The sequence below is a fragment of the Giraffa tippelskirchi genome, chromosome 2 (assembly GCF_054371585.1).
Source record: "Giraffa tippelskirchi isolate mGirTip1 chromosome 2, T2T-mGirTip1v1.2.pri, whole genome shotgun sequence".
Classification (NCBI taxonomy): domain Eukaryota; kingdom Metazoa; phylum Chordata; class Mammalia; order Artiodactyla; family Giraffidae; genus Giraffa; species Giraffa tippelskirchi.
In genome coordinates this window covers 129,804,108-129,820,956 of record NC_137276.1, presented here as the reverse complement: position 1 = coordinate 129,820,956, position 16,849 = coordinate 129,804,108, and the positions used below count along the sequence as shown (strand labels likewise).

Below are 16,849 nucleotides of genomic sequence, written 5' to 3'. Positions count from 1 at the left end.
TGTGTCAGAGAAGTTAAGGGTTGTTTCAAACTGTGTGCCAGAGACAGGACTGGGGGACAGGGGCCATCGTGTCTCTTCATGTCCTGTCCTGACCCCACATCTTACAGGACTCAGGCTTCCTTCCAGCTTCCTCAGCAAAAGCAGAGGAAAGCAGCTCTGAGGGTGGGGGAGTGTGGAAAACCCTCTCTGGGTTTTCTTCTCCCAGTTCCGGGCCGACCTTTTGTCTGCTCTCTTTTCTAAGGCTCATGAGTTCTAGACCTTCCATCTGTATGTGTTCACATGAGGGCTGGTGGGCATCCAACTCCACAGAGTCTTCTCACTACTTAAGAGGCTAGGGGTGGACTAGCACTCACCAGCTTTTCTCTGGTGAAGTGCCAGCCTCTGGAGCCTAGCCTGATTCTTCAGGGAGCCATAAATACCTGCATTCCTCAGACAGCTGCTGGTTCTAATTCCACATCAGTATCTAGTCCCTTCACTAATGACCACTTACATGTAATTAAATTTGGAATTATAGGGGCTTAATGTTAAAAAATGCATTTTCACCAGAAATATTTTCTGCATGAATTGAAGACCAGAATGAGACCTCTTCTGATACTGCAATAATGATGGAATAAAACAGCCATCTCTCCTAAGTGCCAAATGTGGTACACTTTCATCTTAATTAAAGCCAAATGATTTCTAAGCCATCTACATTCTCAAATACAAAGTTACCACTTTTGAGCATCTACTATGCTGTAGGCACTTAATAAATATTATCTCTAATCCTCAGATACACATAAACAAGTATGATGAACTCCACTTTACATATAGGAAAATCAAGGCTCACAGATTAAATTATACAAGCTCACAAAGCTGGCATTTTATTCTAAGAGAGTGTGGTGAGATGCCAGGCACTTTTTAACAAGGCTAGAATAAATTCATGAATGGAAGAATAAAAGAGTAGATGAAAAAATAAAAGCAAAACAAAAAACAAAAAAATTGGAAACAACTTCAACGTCTAACGATAAGAGATTTGAGTATATTATGGTGAAATACATGATTGGCCATTATGTGGCTGGTAAAAATATATGAACAGTTATGAAATAGGCAAATGATCTTGATGTATTGTTAAGTCAAAAAGAAAAACTAAACTCTAAAACAATAGGTGTAGTATGATTCCAACTCTGTAAACAAAAATGTGGAGATATATGTACAGAAAAAGTGGAAGGAAATACACCTAGATATTTTTTGACGGAAGAAATTCAGCTGACTTTGAACTTTTCTCTTTTGAGTGCCTCTAAGTTGCTATGTGTGGGCATTTAGCAGGAATTAAAAAAGGAAAAAGAGAGAAAATGGGCGAGTTGATTAGCGCTTGTTTGTTGGAGAAAGGTGAGTAGGATTAAATATTTGACAGCTGGAAGAGGACCGCTGCCTGTGTGACTCAGATGGTATCTATGCAGAGACCATGACTCACACATGAGTCAGGCTGGCTTTTGTTTCTGGCAGGGTGCTGGGATGGGGGTGGTGGAAGATCCTGTTTGAGGGCAGTGAGAAACATATTTTCTTGCAAGTGGACATTTCTGTGGATGAACTCTTTGATTCAACTGTTGTCATCCCTCCCCAGTCTAGCCTTAACCTTCTTCTTTTTCCATCTGCACAGATGACAGACTCTAAAGTAATGGATATACATTGCATCATTTGTATTTTTTTTTTTTTTTGAACTTTACCTTTTAAAAAAAATTTTTTTTGGCTGTGCCACACAGCATGTGGGATCTTAGTTCACTGACCAGGGATCAAACTCACATCTCCTGAAGTAGAATATCCCCTGGAGTCAAAGCATGGAGTCTTAACCACTGGACTGCCAGGGAAGTCCCTCACTGTATTTTTAAAGCCAGCCTGCCTATTGATTCCGCTCAGCACAGGTGGAGTTTAAACTTGTATCTGCCTGACCTGCTGATGATTTTCAGCTTCTGGAGCTGAAGTTCAGCTCATACCCCTTCCAGACTTGTGATAAGGTCTGTCCTTCTGCTGCTGTTTAGTTGCTTACTCATAGCCAACACTTTGCGACCCCATGGACTGTAGCCTACAAGGCTCCTCCATCCATGAGTTATCCCAGGCAAGAATACTGCAGTGGATTAGCCATTTTTTCTCCAGGGGATCTTCCCCACCCAGGGATTGAACCCTCATCTCCTGCTTGGCATGTTAATTCTTTACCACTGAGCCACCTGGGAAGCTCTAAGGTCTGTGAGGTTAGGGCAGTTGAAGACTCAGTGCCTGTGGATGTTTTTGAGGGGTCTGGTTGGATTTGGCGCAAATTTTAACTGCAAATTCTTTTACTCTCTTGAACATTGAATTACTGCTTTCACCACTTTTCATGTTTATGTTTAAAAAAACATTGGGGCTACCATTTAGGCTTGGTCCCATAGTAAGCTTTATCACAGAGACTTTCTGTTTCGCGATTTAATTCGTGGTCATCTGATTTCATTCAGTCATTAGGAGAATGTAGTAGATTTACTGAATTGTGCTAATTCTGTGACACATGGTTATTCATCTTTGGCCATCTTTTAAAGTCCGGATATGTCTCACGATCTCAGCCACCCACACAGCTGGCAGCATAACTGTTCTACTGAGCAGTAGCCCCATCAGCCAACAAACCATATGAGGACCGATGAGAAGCAGGTGGACTCTGGAAGTTGGCTATCCATGCCTTCTGATAGAAACATGCAGAATGAGGGTCAGTGGCTTGGAAGGTGATGTGCAGTACCTCCTGATGGCACAAGGGTTGACACTGTGGGGAAAGATGGACAACTCCACGGGAAACTGGTTAAAGGAGAATTGAATTGTGAATGTGAAAAGTGTGCAGGACTACCTTAACCAATTTCCCGTTTTCTTATTTTTTTGTATGCATAAAAGACACATGTGACAAAAATGTTTATCCAAATAAACCTGAAAGAGCTTTTCAATAAAACAAAAATTCTGGAATTCCCTGAAAATCCAGTGGTCAGGGTTCCGAGCTTCCACCGCAAGGGACACAGGTTTGATCCTTGGAAACTAAGATTCCACGTGTACATGGCACAGCTCCCCCTGTCCCTCTGCTGCCCCGATTAACAATAACAACAAAAATTTCTATGTGTTAAGGAGGCATGTGTCACCATTTAATTGACGGTGATTTTCTGAAATATCTTGCATGGGTTTTTAATGCATGTGATAATCTGATTGAGCTATGGTTTTTCCAGTAGTCCATGATATGAAAGTTGGATCATAAAGAAGGCTGAGTGCTAAAGAACTGATGCTTGCGAATTGTGGTGCTACAGAAGACTCTTGAGAGTCCCCTGGACAGCAGAGAGATCAAACCAGTCAATCCTAAAGGAAATCAACCCCAAATATTCACTGGGAGGACTGTTGCTGAAGCTGAAGCTCCAATATCTTGGCTACTTGATGCAAAGAGAGGACTCATTGGAAAAGACCGATGCTGGGAAAGACTGAAGGCAAAAGGAGAAGGGGGCAGCTGAGGATGAAATGGTTGGATGGCATCACCGACTCAATGGACATGAATCTGAGCAAACTACAGGAGATAGTGAAAGAGAGAGGAGCCTGGCTTTGCAAAGGGTCAGACATGACTTAGCAACTGAACAACAACAACAATAATCTGAATGAGAATAATCTGAGGGGCACAAAAAATTTTATAACAAAATCAACCAAAAGGATTGTGTTAAACCTCCAGATGACAGAGCTCACTGCAGTCAGTGAGGCTTTCTTCTCGTAGCAGCGAGTGCTTACGTAAACTCTCAAAGAATCCAGTCCTCATATAAGCTGTGTGTGTCCAGGCACGTGAGAGGGACCACTGTCTGTAAGGAGTGCAGATGGCAATAATAAAGTCATGATAACTTGTCAAAGATGATGCGCCAATGAAAAATCATTTCTAGAAGTTCTTTTAATTAAACATTTGGTTGTCCACTGGAACCATTTTTAAATATAAAATGCCAGCCCTGTGGCCTTTTTCTCCCCATCTCCCACCCTTCTGCAGTAGCTCTGACAATTGAATTCTCACTGGTGATAATAATAAAATTCATAAGACAGAGTACAGCTAGTTATGCCTCTAGCAAGATGTCAAATTTCACTTGCACAAAATTAATTGCACCTAATTAAACTGGGGTCATTGGCATTACCGTAAAGTGAGGCTATTTATTAGACAAAGGAAATTTCACAAATATCAATTTGCTTTCCTTTCAGGTTTGTAAAAGAGAAGAATTGCTTACATAATTAAATTTGTTTTGCCATTTTAATAGTATTAGTCCTCAAAAGATCCTCTTCAAATTTTCCTTTACTTTTAAAATTGTGTAATATTTTAGAATACTGTAGGTAATTCTTGGAGGAGGGCATAAAAAATAGTAAGAGTTTTCTGCAGAGTACCTGATGACTTTTCAAATAGTATATTAAAAAAAAGAATTTGTAAACTATCATTTGCAATGGCATGTACCTTGGAATTACTCATATGAAGGATATTCTATGCAAATTAGTAGTGAGCTTGTGTGAGATTAATATGAAGTTTAAAACACATGTCACACATTACAAATAGGTTGCTGGAGTATGTACCTATTACTTCAGGAAAGCAAATTTCACTGCATTAAAACAGGACAACCTCTTCTCACCCATGCTGGGTATATATGACCACTGTACTTACTTCTTCTAGGAATTTATGCAAACATTATTACCGTCAGAGACCAAAGGATGATTTATTTTGCTGGCAAAATGATGCTGCTTTGACCTGTGATTCCACGGCAGATTATATATTTAGATTCTCAATTCCTCACATTCAAAGCTCCTATGAATCCAGTTTCTTTAAAGGTGCTCTAGATCACTGTTATCTGTCCTACTAATACAACTCCCTGGGCTATATAGTGCCTCCCTGCTCCCCCTCCCCTCCACCCAGCCCAAACACAAAAGGAGGTGGTGGGTTAATTTTATTGGCCTTGTCTCAGTCATTCACCAATAAACCCGTAAGAACAAGAAAGAAATGCGTTTTGATTTGGGGATGTTGGAATGGCTGAGACAAGTAAACAGTAATCATTATTCAAACCAGCATCTCAAAAACTCTCTGGGGAGCTTCTGTTTTTCATAATCTTCACACCGCACGGAGAGAAGGGTATATAACCTTTTCTAGGTTACAACATCCCATTGCATATTTTATGAAGTAGACTGCATTAAATTGCATTTATATTTGTATGCATGTAAATAAAATCTGGGCTTCCCTGTTGGCTCAGTGGTAAAGAATCCACCTGCCAATACAGGAGCCTTGAGTTGGATCCCCACAGAAGATCGGGAAGATTACCTGGAGAAGGAAATGGCAATCTACTCCAATATTTTTGCCTGAGAAATTTCATGGACAGAGGAGTCTGGTGGACTATAGCCCATGAGCTGGAGATGGCTTAGCTACTAAACAAAAACAACAACATCAAATAAAATCTATCTAGGGAAAGGGAAGAAGAAGAGTGGGGGTCAGGTTTATTTCGTGTTTACTCTGAGAAAAGGAGAATGGAAAAGGCAGAAATAGCTTTCCCTACAATGTCCAAACAGGTTGTCCTGTTTGAAAGATGAAAGATTTCCTAGATGTCTATTACTAATGACCACTCTGTCTTGTGTTTTCATAGCAGCCAAGCCAGTCTCCATTCCTTTGATATTAATAACATTAAGCTATGTAAACTCAGAATCCAAAATATAATGCTGATTCAAGATTAATTTGGTCAATGAGGAAAGTTTTATAGCAAAGTATTATACTAGTCATAAGAGAAAATGAATATTTTTTGAGAACATGAGCAATATTTCTTAGAAAGCTTATTTCAAAAATAGGTAATTCATTTTCTTCATTTCCTTTTAAGCTTTTAGCTGAAGCATTTTTAAATAGAAAAAACTGACAAAGGTCATACGATCTCCATTTGAAAAGGCTGATTATGTGTGGATTAGCAAATTTGGAAGAAAAATATGGCACTTCCTGTACTTGCCACATTTCAGTATAAATCAAATTTAATTACTTGAGTTATGAAGCAATATCAAAATTCTTTTGCTGCAGTATTGGGCATGAAATGTCTTTATGGGATTATAGTAAGCCTAGCTTACATTTAATAACTTGTCATTCTTTTAAAAAGTGCTTTAGGAGATAGCACCAATTAGAAAAATTCAGTGGCGCTGAAACCCAAAGGCCAACTGAGAAGCACTTACATTTGCAGTAGCAGCTTAATAAGCACGTCCTCCCAAAGGACCTTCATGCTACTTCACAATTTCTCACATAATGTGTATGAAGTTAATTTTTACAGGTAATCACACACCCTTTAAAATGCATAAATAGAACTCTATTATTTTGCCAAAGGATCCTACTTAACCAGGTAAGCCCTGCCTTAAAAGAAAGCTTAGCACTTCAAAACCCATTGCTTAGTCAATTAATTTTAAGTCCTCAGCCTCATTTAAAATTGAGACTGACCTCCTTAAAGTAGTAAATTCATCTAATATTTACCTGGTTTTGATTATTTAACTAATTCAGCACATGTGCTTTGGCGCATTTTGGAGTGCCACATCGAGACTTCAGAGGTCTAACATCCCTTAAGTACTTCTGTAAGGAAGAGGTAAAGTATTTCCAGCTTAATGAAGAATTTCAGGAACTATAATACATTAGAACATTAATTCTAATAGGGGTGAAGAATATGGGTTACACAATTGCAACTGAACATCTCCTCAGGCTTTTCTCCTACATTATTACTGAGCAAAGGGAATGGCAGTCAGTCTTTGCAGACTTAAAATTTACAGGGATAAAGTGATATTTCTTAGAAACATTAAGTATCATTATTAACCATCATCCAAAAAGTCATCGTGTTCTCAGAGAGGATGATCTCATCCCAGGATGAAAACATCTGAAAGAACAGGATATAAATAATCTTCCTTATGGCGAGTCAACAAGGGTAGCTTGTTCTGAGCTCCTGTGAAATACATACGTGTTTAGAGAGCTGTGTCTCCAAAAGGCGTGGATGACTCACTGATTCTCAAATGATGCTCTGCTAGAAGAGTCTCAGATGGGCTCTGAGGGTTTACAGGGAAGGGGTGGTGAGGGGCAGTGAGGGTAGAATAGAGGGGCACTCAACGAAGTGGTGGGGGAGGCACATTCTGGGCAGGGTTATCCCAATCCCTCTCCTTCAGTCCTCCTGAACCAGAGGTCAGCTTTGTTTTACATACATGGTTTCAGCACACAATTTTATCTGCAAAGATATTTCTTCTATTAAAAATAATGAAAACCTTTTGGGACTTCCCTGGCAGTCCTGTAGGTTAAGACTGCACCTTCCAATGGGGAAGGGGGCGAGTTAGATCCCTGGTCAGGGAGATCCCACATGCCTCATGGCTAAAAAACCAAAACACAAAACAGAAACAATATTGTAACAAATTAAATAAAAACTTTAAAAATGCTCCAGATTAAAAAAAAATCTTAAAAAAAATAATGAAAATCTTTATGAGACATCTAGTTACAAATGGCATATGGAACACAGGTATTTATCTACTCTCGCTTCTGAAATCCTACTAAAATAATATAAAAGGAAGAAAGAAGGTATAAACCTACAGGCACGAAGAAAATGGAAAAGGAGACAATGGCACACAAGAGAGTTAGTAAAAACAAAACGCAGATGGATGAGCGGCATCTGACTTTATTTCAGTTTGCTAGAAGCCTGCAGGGGTGGCTGGTGGAGGAAGCACGTGCATTTTCCCTGCAGGATCCTGGAAATGCTCAGGTACATCTGAAGCTAGGAGAGTGGGGTAGACTGTATGTGGAGGAAGACTGATTAAGGAACTGAAAGAAAAATCTAGACCTTCTAACTTGCCCTGTCTACCTGTGGTCTGGCAGAATGAGAAAGTATACTATCTAGAGAGGCTGAATCAGAGGAGTTTCAGGCTGTGGATCCCTCAGGCACAGCTGAGTTGGCAATGAAAGGCCTCACTGAAATCAAGGGAATTCAGTGCGTGATGAATCGTCAACCATTCGCCTGCTTGAGTCTTACACTAGCAGCCAGGCTTAAAATTCCTCAGGATGAAGTTGGAGAGGTTGTCTCTGGGTAACTTACAGCCCAAGAGAAAAGAGATTTAGATACTTTAAATTGGATTCATCCTAACAAAATAGTTGTGTTTTTACCTGACCATTCTAAACTGAAACTTGTGCGTGCATGCTAGGTCACTTCAGTTGTGTCCATCTCTTTGCGACCCTATGGACTGTAGCCCATTAGGCTTCTATGGGATTCTCCAGGGTGAGAATACTGGTGTGGGTTGCCATTTCCTTCTCCAGGGGATCTTCCTGACTCAGGGATGGAATCGATGTCTCTTACATCTCCTGCATTGGCAGGCAGGTTCTTTACCACTAGCACCACCTGGGAAGCCCAAAGTGAAGTTCATCATTCATTCACTCAGTAATTATTCAGTGACTGACTATGTATTAGACACTATCTAATAGTTATGGTGGTGAACAAAACAAAGATCTGTTCTCTTGAGGTTAATATTTTAGTACTAGAGAAAGATAAAGAACAAGTTAAAAGTATATTTAATACAATGTCAGGTAATGATAAGGGTCACAAAGAAAAACAAATCAGGGTAAGAGGTTGGGTGTTGACTTTTCAACTGGGTGATCAAGGCATGTCTCTCTGAGGAATCAGTATATGGCTAAAAGGCCCTAACCAGAGAGTTTAGTGTTAGAGCTTGGAGCTAACAGCTCTTAAGAGTTTTATACCTAATTATTAACAGAAATGAAAACAAACAAAAAACTAAACTCAGAAGAAAAATCATGGACCTACAGAAATCGGAAGAAAACATTTTGAACAATTTAACTAAAATTAATACCTTCAGTGAAATGAGAAAGTATGTGAAAAATTTTGCAAACATAAACAAAATGGATAACTTCTTCAAAAATACAACTTACCAGAACTGACTTAAGAAATATAAAGTGTGTACAATCTTAAAATCACTTAAATAATGGAAGCAGTTAAATCACACATACAAAGTAGACACCAGGCCCAGCGGGTTATACAGGTAAGAAACAGCTCATTCCAATATTATGTACAATGAAAAAAGTATAAAGAATCCAACAGAAATTTGAACATAAGGCCCAAATAGATATACCAAAGAAAGGGAAACAAAGAGAGTTAATAAGCACAATGAAATACCATTTAACACATATGCAGTTAAAAATTATAAAAGAAATTGGCAATATTGAGTGTTAGAAAGGCTATGGATCTATAGGATCTTTGAACTATTGCTGGTAGGAGTGTAACTTGTACAGTTTTTTGGAGAACAGTTTTGGCATTATTTTCTAAGTAGGAACATTCATGTATTTTCCTAGGAATTCCATTCCTAGGAATGTACCAAGAGAAATTCTTGCACACAGATAGCAGAAGACATGTACAAGGATGTTTAGAAGCAGCACTGTTTACAAGAGCAAAACCTTTGGAACAACCTTTGAAACAAGCCAATGCCTTTCATCAGAAGAGTGGCTCCATGAATTGGGATACATTCACATAGTGGAATGTAACAGAGCACTCCAACTATGGACTGGCAAAGGGAAAAATGGGGCAATTAAAATTTCAGAATAAACGATAAAATTTCTCACGTAATCATAGCTTACTACACGATTCAAGGTGAATAATATATGATCTTAATAATGTAAAATCGAACAGTTATTTTACCCCAAATTCTGAAATAATTACACGGGGAGGATGGGGGGATATATAGATATGTCTGGGGGAGGGCTGTAAAAGAGAGTTAAACGCCAGCCTTCTGTTATTTGGTAGTCAAAAGATGGTTTAAAAGTAAAAGCTAAGAAGGTCAGCATTTTACTCAGAGACATAAACATCAGCCGCGATAGCTAAGGAGTTAAACGCTGTTATTTCTGGAGAGTGAGATAGGATAGAGAGGGATAGGACCAAGGACTGTTACTTTTATTTTGTGTTGTTATTATACACTCTTTAGTTAATTCTACTTTACTTTCAAAGCCATGTAATACACACACACACACACACACACACACACACACACTTTGATTTTGAAAACCAGACCTCCCATTTGGACCAGATGGATATGACATGGCTGAGCAGAGAGATGGGATTTCTAAAAGAAAACTTTTTGGGGCTTTGGGGAGAGAGTAGTAACAGAGATCTAGAAGCCTATCTATGGGGTTTACTTTCCTCATTTTACAAAAATGAGGAAACTGAGGTATGGTAAAACTAAGTAAACTGTTCAAGTCTCAGAGTTAGAAGCTGACTAGGATGAACCCTCAGGTGTCCAGGTTCCTAGGCCAGAGTCCTCCTGCCACATCCCACTGGGAGGGGAAAGAGGTGCTTCTACAGCAAAGGGCAAAGGCTTCCAGCTCTGGAATGAAATATGAAGAGATCGAGGGACTCCTCTGAGCCTGTGCTGGCTCCGCACCCACCAAGGAGGACATGCCTGAACACTGCGTGGCCAGGTCTCAGCTCCTGACTCCAGGCACTAACCCACCGGCAGTAACTCCTTGATATGCACATATGTGTGCTTTCTGATTTGTGCCAATTTAGGTAAATCTGTAAGGATCAGACAGAAGTATGAGGCTTACTGAAAGCCAGATAAAATAGATACCAAAGTGTCTAATTCTGGACCTCACACGAAGGAAAGAGTGGAAATTCACTGGTTGAACAAATGCATGAATGCTATTATTTGTCTCCCATACTTGGTTTATCATGGTAAGTATACCTAGTATTTATACAGGGGATATTTGCTCTTAATAGAGTCCAAAGGAAGAGACAGATATTTTGACAAGAAACAGATATCTGGGGAGAGATCAAGAGAATGCTGATGCATCTTCAGTTACTACCATCTTTTAAAAATAGTGTTTTATGTGCTTTCACCACTTGGAATACCTGTACTCATAACAGTTAATTTTGCAAACTGTCTATACCCCCTCAAAGTGTGACCTATGGACTTGCAGAGGAACATCAGCTGGGAGCTTGTAAGAAATACAGAATCTTAAGCTCCACCCAGACCTACTGAATCAGAATCAGGATTTTAACAAAATCCCCAAGTGACACATGTGCACATTAAAGTTTGAGAAGCTCTGGTCTACAGTCCTATTTTCTAGGTAGACTTATAATTTTAACATATTTTCATTGGAATTAGAAGCTATGTAAATAATCAATGATACCCTGAAATCAAGATTAAAAAAAAAAAAAAAACACCTTTCAAGACAGGTTAAGTTTGCAGTAAATATTCAATGATCAAAGTGGGAATTGTATTTCTCAGTTACCAGTATTCATTGTTATCAAATGCATCAGAGGGGTGTCTGGATGTTTTGGGATTGCTTAATGGCAAATCTGGTGGTCTGCCACAATGTTCCAAACATCAGTCGGCTTGCTTAAGAGTGTAGCTTGATTTCCTCATCACAAAGTAAAATCAGTATTGTGTCTAAAAATGAAATATAGAAATCTGACCTCAAATGGCTGGGCAAATGGGCCCCAAATCCCCAAAACTAAAACCCAGAAAACCAACCCAACAAACAGGTGGGGAGGGATCTGTCCAGCACACAAATAAAGGTGGTAGTATTATGGGAGAAAAATACTCAAGGGATTTAAAAGATATCTCATTAAACGTGTAGTCAGATGACAAAATCCATTAGGTATATATCAAAAAACCAACTCAAAACAACACTCACCGGGAGGAAAGGCTTGGCTTCCCGCTTTTGCTACAGCTGGTATAAATTCCTGGGCCATCATCAAAGAAGCTTCCCAGTGCCAACTTCTGTCGGATAGATTCCCTCTCATTTTTCTGTGCCTAAAATTTCAGGAAAATAAAACACGCCAATAAGCAGGCAGATACATCACAACCAGAGGCAATCTAACTGCTAGGTCTCTTAGAACTGTAATATTAGACAAAAATAAAATAAAACAGGCCACAGCACAAGAGCACTTGAATTAATAAGAGCTGAAACGCAACCCGTCATTCCTGACTCCGAGTCTGTGAGTTAATTTCAATTCTTCAGAGCCCATTACAATCACTAGTCTAGGAAATCACCCTCATAGTACTAAATGGTTGTCATCAGGATGGAACTACAGCTGACTCTTGAACAACATGGGTTTGAACTGCTCAGATCCACTTACAGAAGACTTTTTTCAATAGTAAATACTATAGTACTTCATGATCCATGACTGGTTGAATCTGTGCACCACACATAGGCATGGCTGACTATAAGTTACAGGAAGATTCTCTACTGTGCTGAGGGTCAACACCTGAAGCCCTTGTTAAAGGTTCACCTGTAGATTATTTGGTGCTTTTATCTTTCTTCTTACCTGCTAGATATGACAAGAGTAAAATCATGGAGGACAAGCACTTTGTCCTAAATCAAATCGCTTTTATCTTAAATGAAGGCTTTCCTTGGATCATGTCTTTTGCCTTCTTTACATGGTCCCTTTCAGTCCACTTTCTCTTTGGCAAGAACATTAATTCATTCAACTGACAGGCACCAAGCCTCTATGAGAGGCAGGAGCCATACTGTGACGCTGGAAGCACAGCTCAGGATGGATAGACAGAGCCTCTGCCCCCAGCCAGCTTACAGTCTTGATGAGGACATTTGTTCTTGTTCAATATCCTGATCTCACCGGGTTTAGAATGTGAGAAATCCTAACACAGTGTTTGGAATAGCTGGAGGATTCTCACTGGACCCATCTATCTCATATTTTGAAGGGAAGTCAAGTCCATGTGCATAGGAACAGAATTTGGTAAACTACACTACTGGGATAATTTGGATATGTTTACAACACTTGGCTTCCCATAAAAGTCCCATAAAAACTCACCATGCTGAACTTCTAAACCCTTTAAACAACAGGAGAGGAGATTAGACATGATTTCCTTAGTTAAAAATAAAACCACAAAAAACAAATATAATGAGTTGGATATCCTGGGGTGAGAATGAGATTTAGGTTTTCTGTTTTTGTGGGAAGAGGGGGACTGTTTGAAGCACCGTTTTAAGTTTTGAGCAGGGAGCTGAAGATGATGCTGACCAAATTACATTACACAACACAGCTCAGGTGATGGGGTGTGGTCACGGAACACCCCATCACCCTGATTTTCCCATAAGGACGTTCTGGAGCCACATTTGCTGCCACCAGTACCCACAAGTTACAGCGGAAGCTCTGATCCACCATCTGAGCATCACTGTCACAGTAAGGAAATGTACAGCCTATCGTAAGGGCAGGCTGAAAAACGGCTTCATTTCATCCCCAAGTGAAGGGCAATATACTATAGGCTAAGGAGGCTATTTAACATGGTAGCTACTAGTCACATGTAGCTATTTACGTTCAAATTTAAAATTAATTCAAATGAAAAATTCAGTTTCTCCAGTCATACTACTGCATTTCAAGAGCTCCAGAGCCACAGGTGGCTCTAGCTGATACCATATTGGAAGCTCAGAATAAAATATACGACAGCACAGCCCCACTAAGATAGCGTTAGCTTCAACAGTCTGCATCAGAATTTCCTGTAGAGACTTAAAAATGCACATTCCTATCGCTTCTGAGCCGTCTGGCTAAGATCAAGTGTAAAATACACACTCCTAGTCTCTAGCACCGGATATTTAGTTTCAATAGGCTTTCCTTTCAGTTCAAGGAAAGCTCATCTTTATTTTCCTTTTCTCTAACATTTAAAAATTCTTGGACACTATAACCATTCTTTCAACTTACACATTTAGCAATTATATTTAAATCTATCCATCTACTCAGATATCTTCCTATTTTGTCATGTACCCATGGAACTGTGTCATATTAGCAGCTATAGAGTGTGTGTGTGTGTGTGTGCGTGTGTGTGCATGTGTGTGTGTGTGTGTTACACAGCCACAAGGTGAAAGACTGCTTCTGTACAGTTACAGATGTGATGCTGATCTCATTTGATTACTGGCCTAGCACAGCACTGAGCCCTGAGAAGGTAACCACAAGGTTGTAAAGGGAAGTGAAGAATGCTCTTAATTTCACTAACTACTTGCAACTGTATTTTTGGAAACCTTAGTTAAAGCAACCCACCCTTCCAAATATGCAAGGCTGGAACTTACTGGTGATGGTCCTGCCAAAACAGAACCATACTTGACATCTTCATTTAAAACAAATTCATTTCAAAATCCCAAAATCTGCTACGCAGATTTAACACAGTCAGTGAACTTATTTCTGAATCCATGTAACAGACAAAAGAGATTGTTACTTAATGTCCTCTACAGTCAGAAAACTGTTGAGTGGAATGAAATATCCAAATATAAAATTGGTAGATCATAACATAAGTGTTAATGACCAATATTGTCCAACATTATCCTGGGGTCTGGAAGAGGTTTTCTTTAAAGAAAACACCTATCCCGGGCGTAAAGGTGTTAACATATCCTTGATTCCATGTCCGTCCCTCCTGATTTACTTGGTATGTTAAAGTGATCGATAGTAGAGACGGTCTTAAAAATATTCTTATTCATGTTAATTACAATTTTAACACCAGAATACTTAATAACAGTTTAAAGAAGTCTGTTTTATGAATGGGTAAAGAACTTGTGGTACATTTATACAAAGAAATATTATTCAGCCATAAAAGGGAACAAATTTGAGTCAGTTGCAGTGAGGTGGATGAACCTGGAGCCTCTTATACAGAGTGAAGTAAGTCAGAAAAAGAAAAACAAGTATTGTATATTAATGCATATATATGGAATCTAGGTAAACCTAGTAGAGAACAGACTTGTGGACACAGTAGGGGAAGATGAGGGTGGGATGAATTCAGAAAGTAGCTTTGATATATATATATATATATATACACACACACACACACACACACACACACACACACACACATACTATCATGTGTTAAATAGTGGGAAGTTGCTATGTAACACAGGGAGCCCAGGCAGGCACCCTGTGATAACCTAGACAGGTGGCATGGGGGAGGGGAGGGAGGTTCAGGAGGGAAGATATATATATATATATAGAGAGAGAGATATAGATAGATATATAGACTGATTCACGTTGTTGTAGGGCAGAAACCAACACAAAACGTAAAGCAACTTTCCATCAATTAAAAAAACATATAAAATTTAAGAAAATAAAGAGGAATATTTTGTAATACATAAATGTCCCCCTCTTATCCTCTTCTCTCTCTGGATCAAGAAAAGTACAGGGGCTTCCCTGGTGGCTCAGTGGCAAGGAATCCACCTGCCAATGCAGGGGACATGAGTTTGAGCCCTGATCTGGGAAGACCCCACAGGGCAACTAAGCTCAAGCAACACAATGACTGAGCCTGTGCCCTAGAGCTCTGGAAAGGCAATTACTGAAGCCTGTGCGCCCTAGAGCCTGTACTCTGCAACAAAACAAGCCACTGCAATGAGAAGCCTGGGCACCGAAATGAAGAGTAGCCCCCACTTGCCACAACTAGAGAAAAGCCCATGAAGCAATGAAGACCCAAAACAGCCACAAATAAACAAATAAATAAAATAATAAATTAAAAAAGAAAAGTATGCAGAATATAAAAGTCACCATAATCCCATCACTGAGACACAGATACGTGAACCGTGAACTTCCAGATGTTCAAGCTGGTTTTAGAAAAGGCAGAGGAACCAGAGATCAAATTGCCAATATCCGCTGGATCATCGAAAAAGCAAGAGAGTTCCAGAAAAACATCTATTTCTGCTTTATTGACTATGCCAAAGCCTTTGACTGTGTGGATCACAATAAACTGTGGAAAATTCTGAACGAGATGGGAATACCAGACCATCTGACCTGTCTCTTGAGAAACCTGTATGCAGGTCAGGAAGCAACAGTTAGAACTGGACATGGAACAACAGACTGGTTCCAAATAGGAAAAGAGTACGTCAAGGCTGTATATTGTCACCCTGCTTATTTAACTTATATGCAGAGTACATCATGAGAAACGCTGGGCTGGAAGAAACACAAGCTGGAATTAAGATTGCTGGGAGAAATATCAATAACCTCAGATATGCGGATGACACCACCCTTATGGCAGAAAGTGAAGAAGAACCAAAGAGCCTCTTGATGAAGGTGAAAGAGGAGAGTGAAAAAGTTGGCTTCAAGCTCAACGTTCAGAAAACTAAGATCATGGCATCTGGTCCCATCACTCCATGGGAAATAGATGGGGAAACAGTGTCAGACTTTATTTTTTTGGGCTCCAGAATCACTGCTGATGGTGATTGCAGCCATGAAATTAAAAGACGCTTACTCCTTGGAAGGAAGGTTATGGCCAACCTAGATAGCATATTTAAAAGCAGAGACATTACTTTGCCAACAAAAGTCCGTCTAGTCAAGGCTATGGTTTTTCCAGTGGTCATGTATGGATGTGAGAGTTGACGGTGAAGAAAGCTGAGCGCCACAGAATTGATGCTTTTGAACTGTGGTGTTGGAGAAGACTCTTGAGAGTCCCTTGGACTGTAAGGAGATCCAATCAATCCATCCTAAAAGAGATCAATCCTGGGTGTTCATTGGAAGGTCTGATGTTGAAGCTGAAACTCCAATACTTTGGCCACCTCACGCGAAGGGTTGACTCATTGGAAAAGACTCTAATGCTGGGTAGGATTGGGGGCGGGAGGAGAAGGGGACGACAGAGGATGAGATGGTTGGATGGCATCACTGACTTGATGGACATGGGTTTGGGTAGACTCCGGGAGTTGGTGATGGGCAGAGAGGCCTGGCGTGCTGCAATTCATGGGGTCGCAAAGAGTCGGACACGACTGAGCGACTGAACTGAACTGAACTGAACTGAGAGACAGATCACTGCTAACATTCTGGTATATTTCCTTTTATTTTTTTCTAATCTTATGTGTGCATTTTTCTCTTTTTTATAAAAT

General features: G+C 39.8%; 1 protein-coding gene across 19 annotated transcripts in view; it reads right to left on the bottom strand.

The window, feature by feature from the left end:
- Positions 1-16,849, bottom strand: part of SCHIP1 (schwannomin interacting protein 1) — a 992,315-nt gene that overhangs the window by 20,447 nt on the left and 955,019 nt on the right. For 14 of the 19 annotated variants that reach the window (XM_081570681.1, XM_081570689.1, XM_081570682.1 and 11 more), the window contains one exon: positions 11,684-11,802. In XM_081570681.1, coding sequence (XP_081426807.1) covers positions 11,684-11,802 — 119 coding nt within the window. Of the gene's footprint in view, positions 1-11,679; positions 11,803-16,849 lie in introns of all 19 variants that reach the window. The other 5 variants (XM_081570688.1, XM_081570698.1, XM_081570693.1 and 2 more) reach the window with 2 other exon arrangements.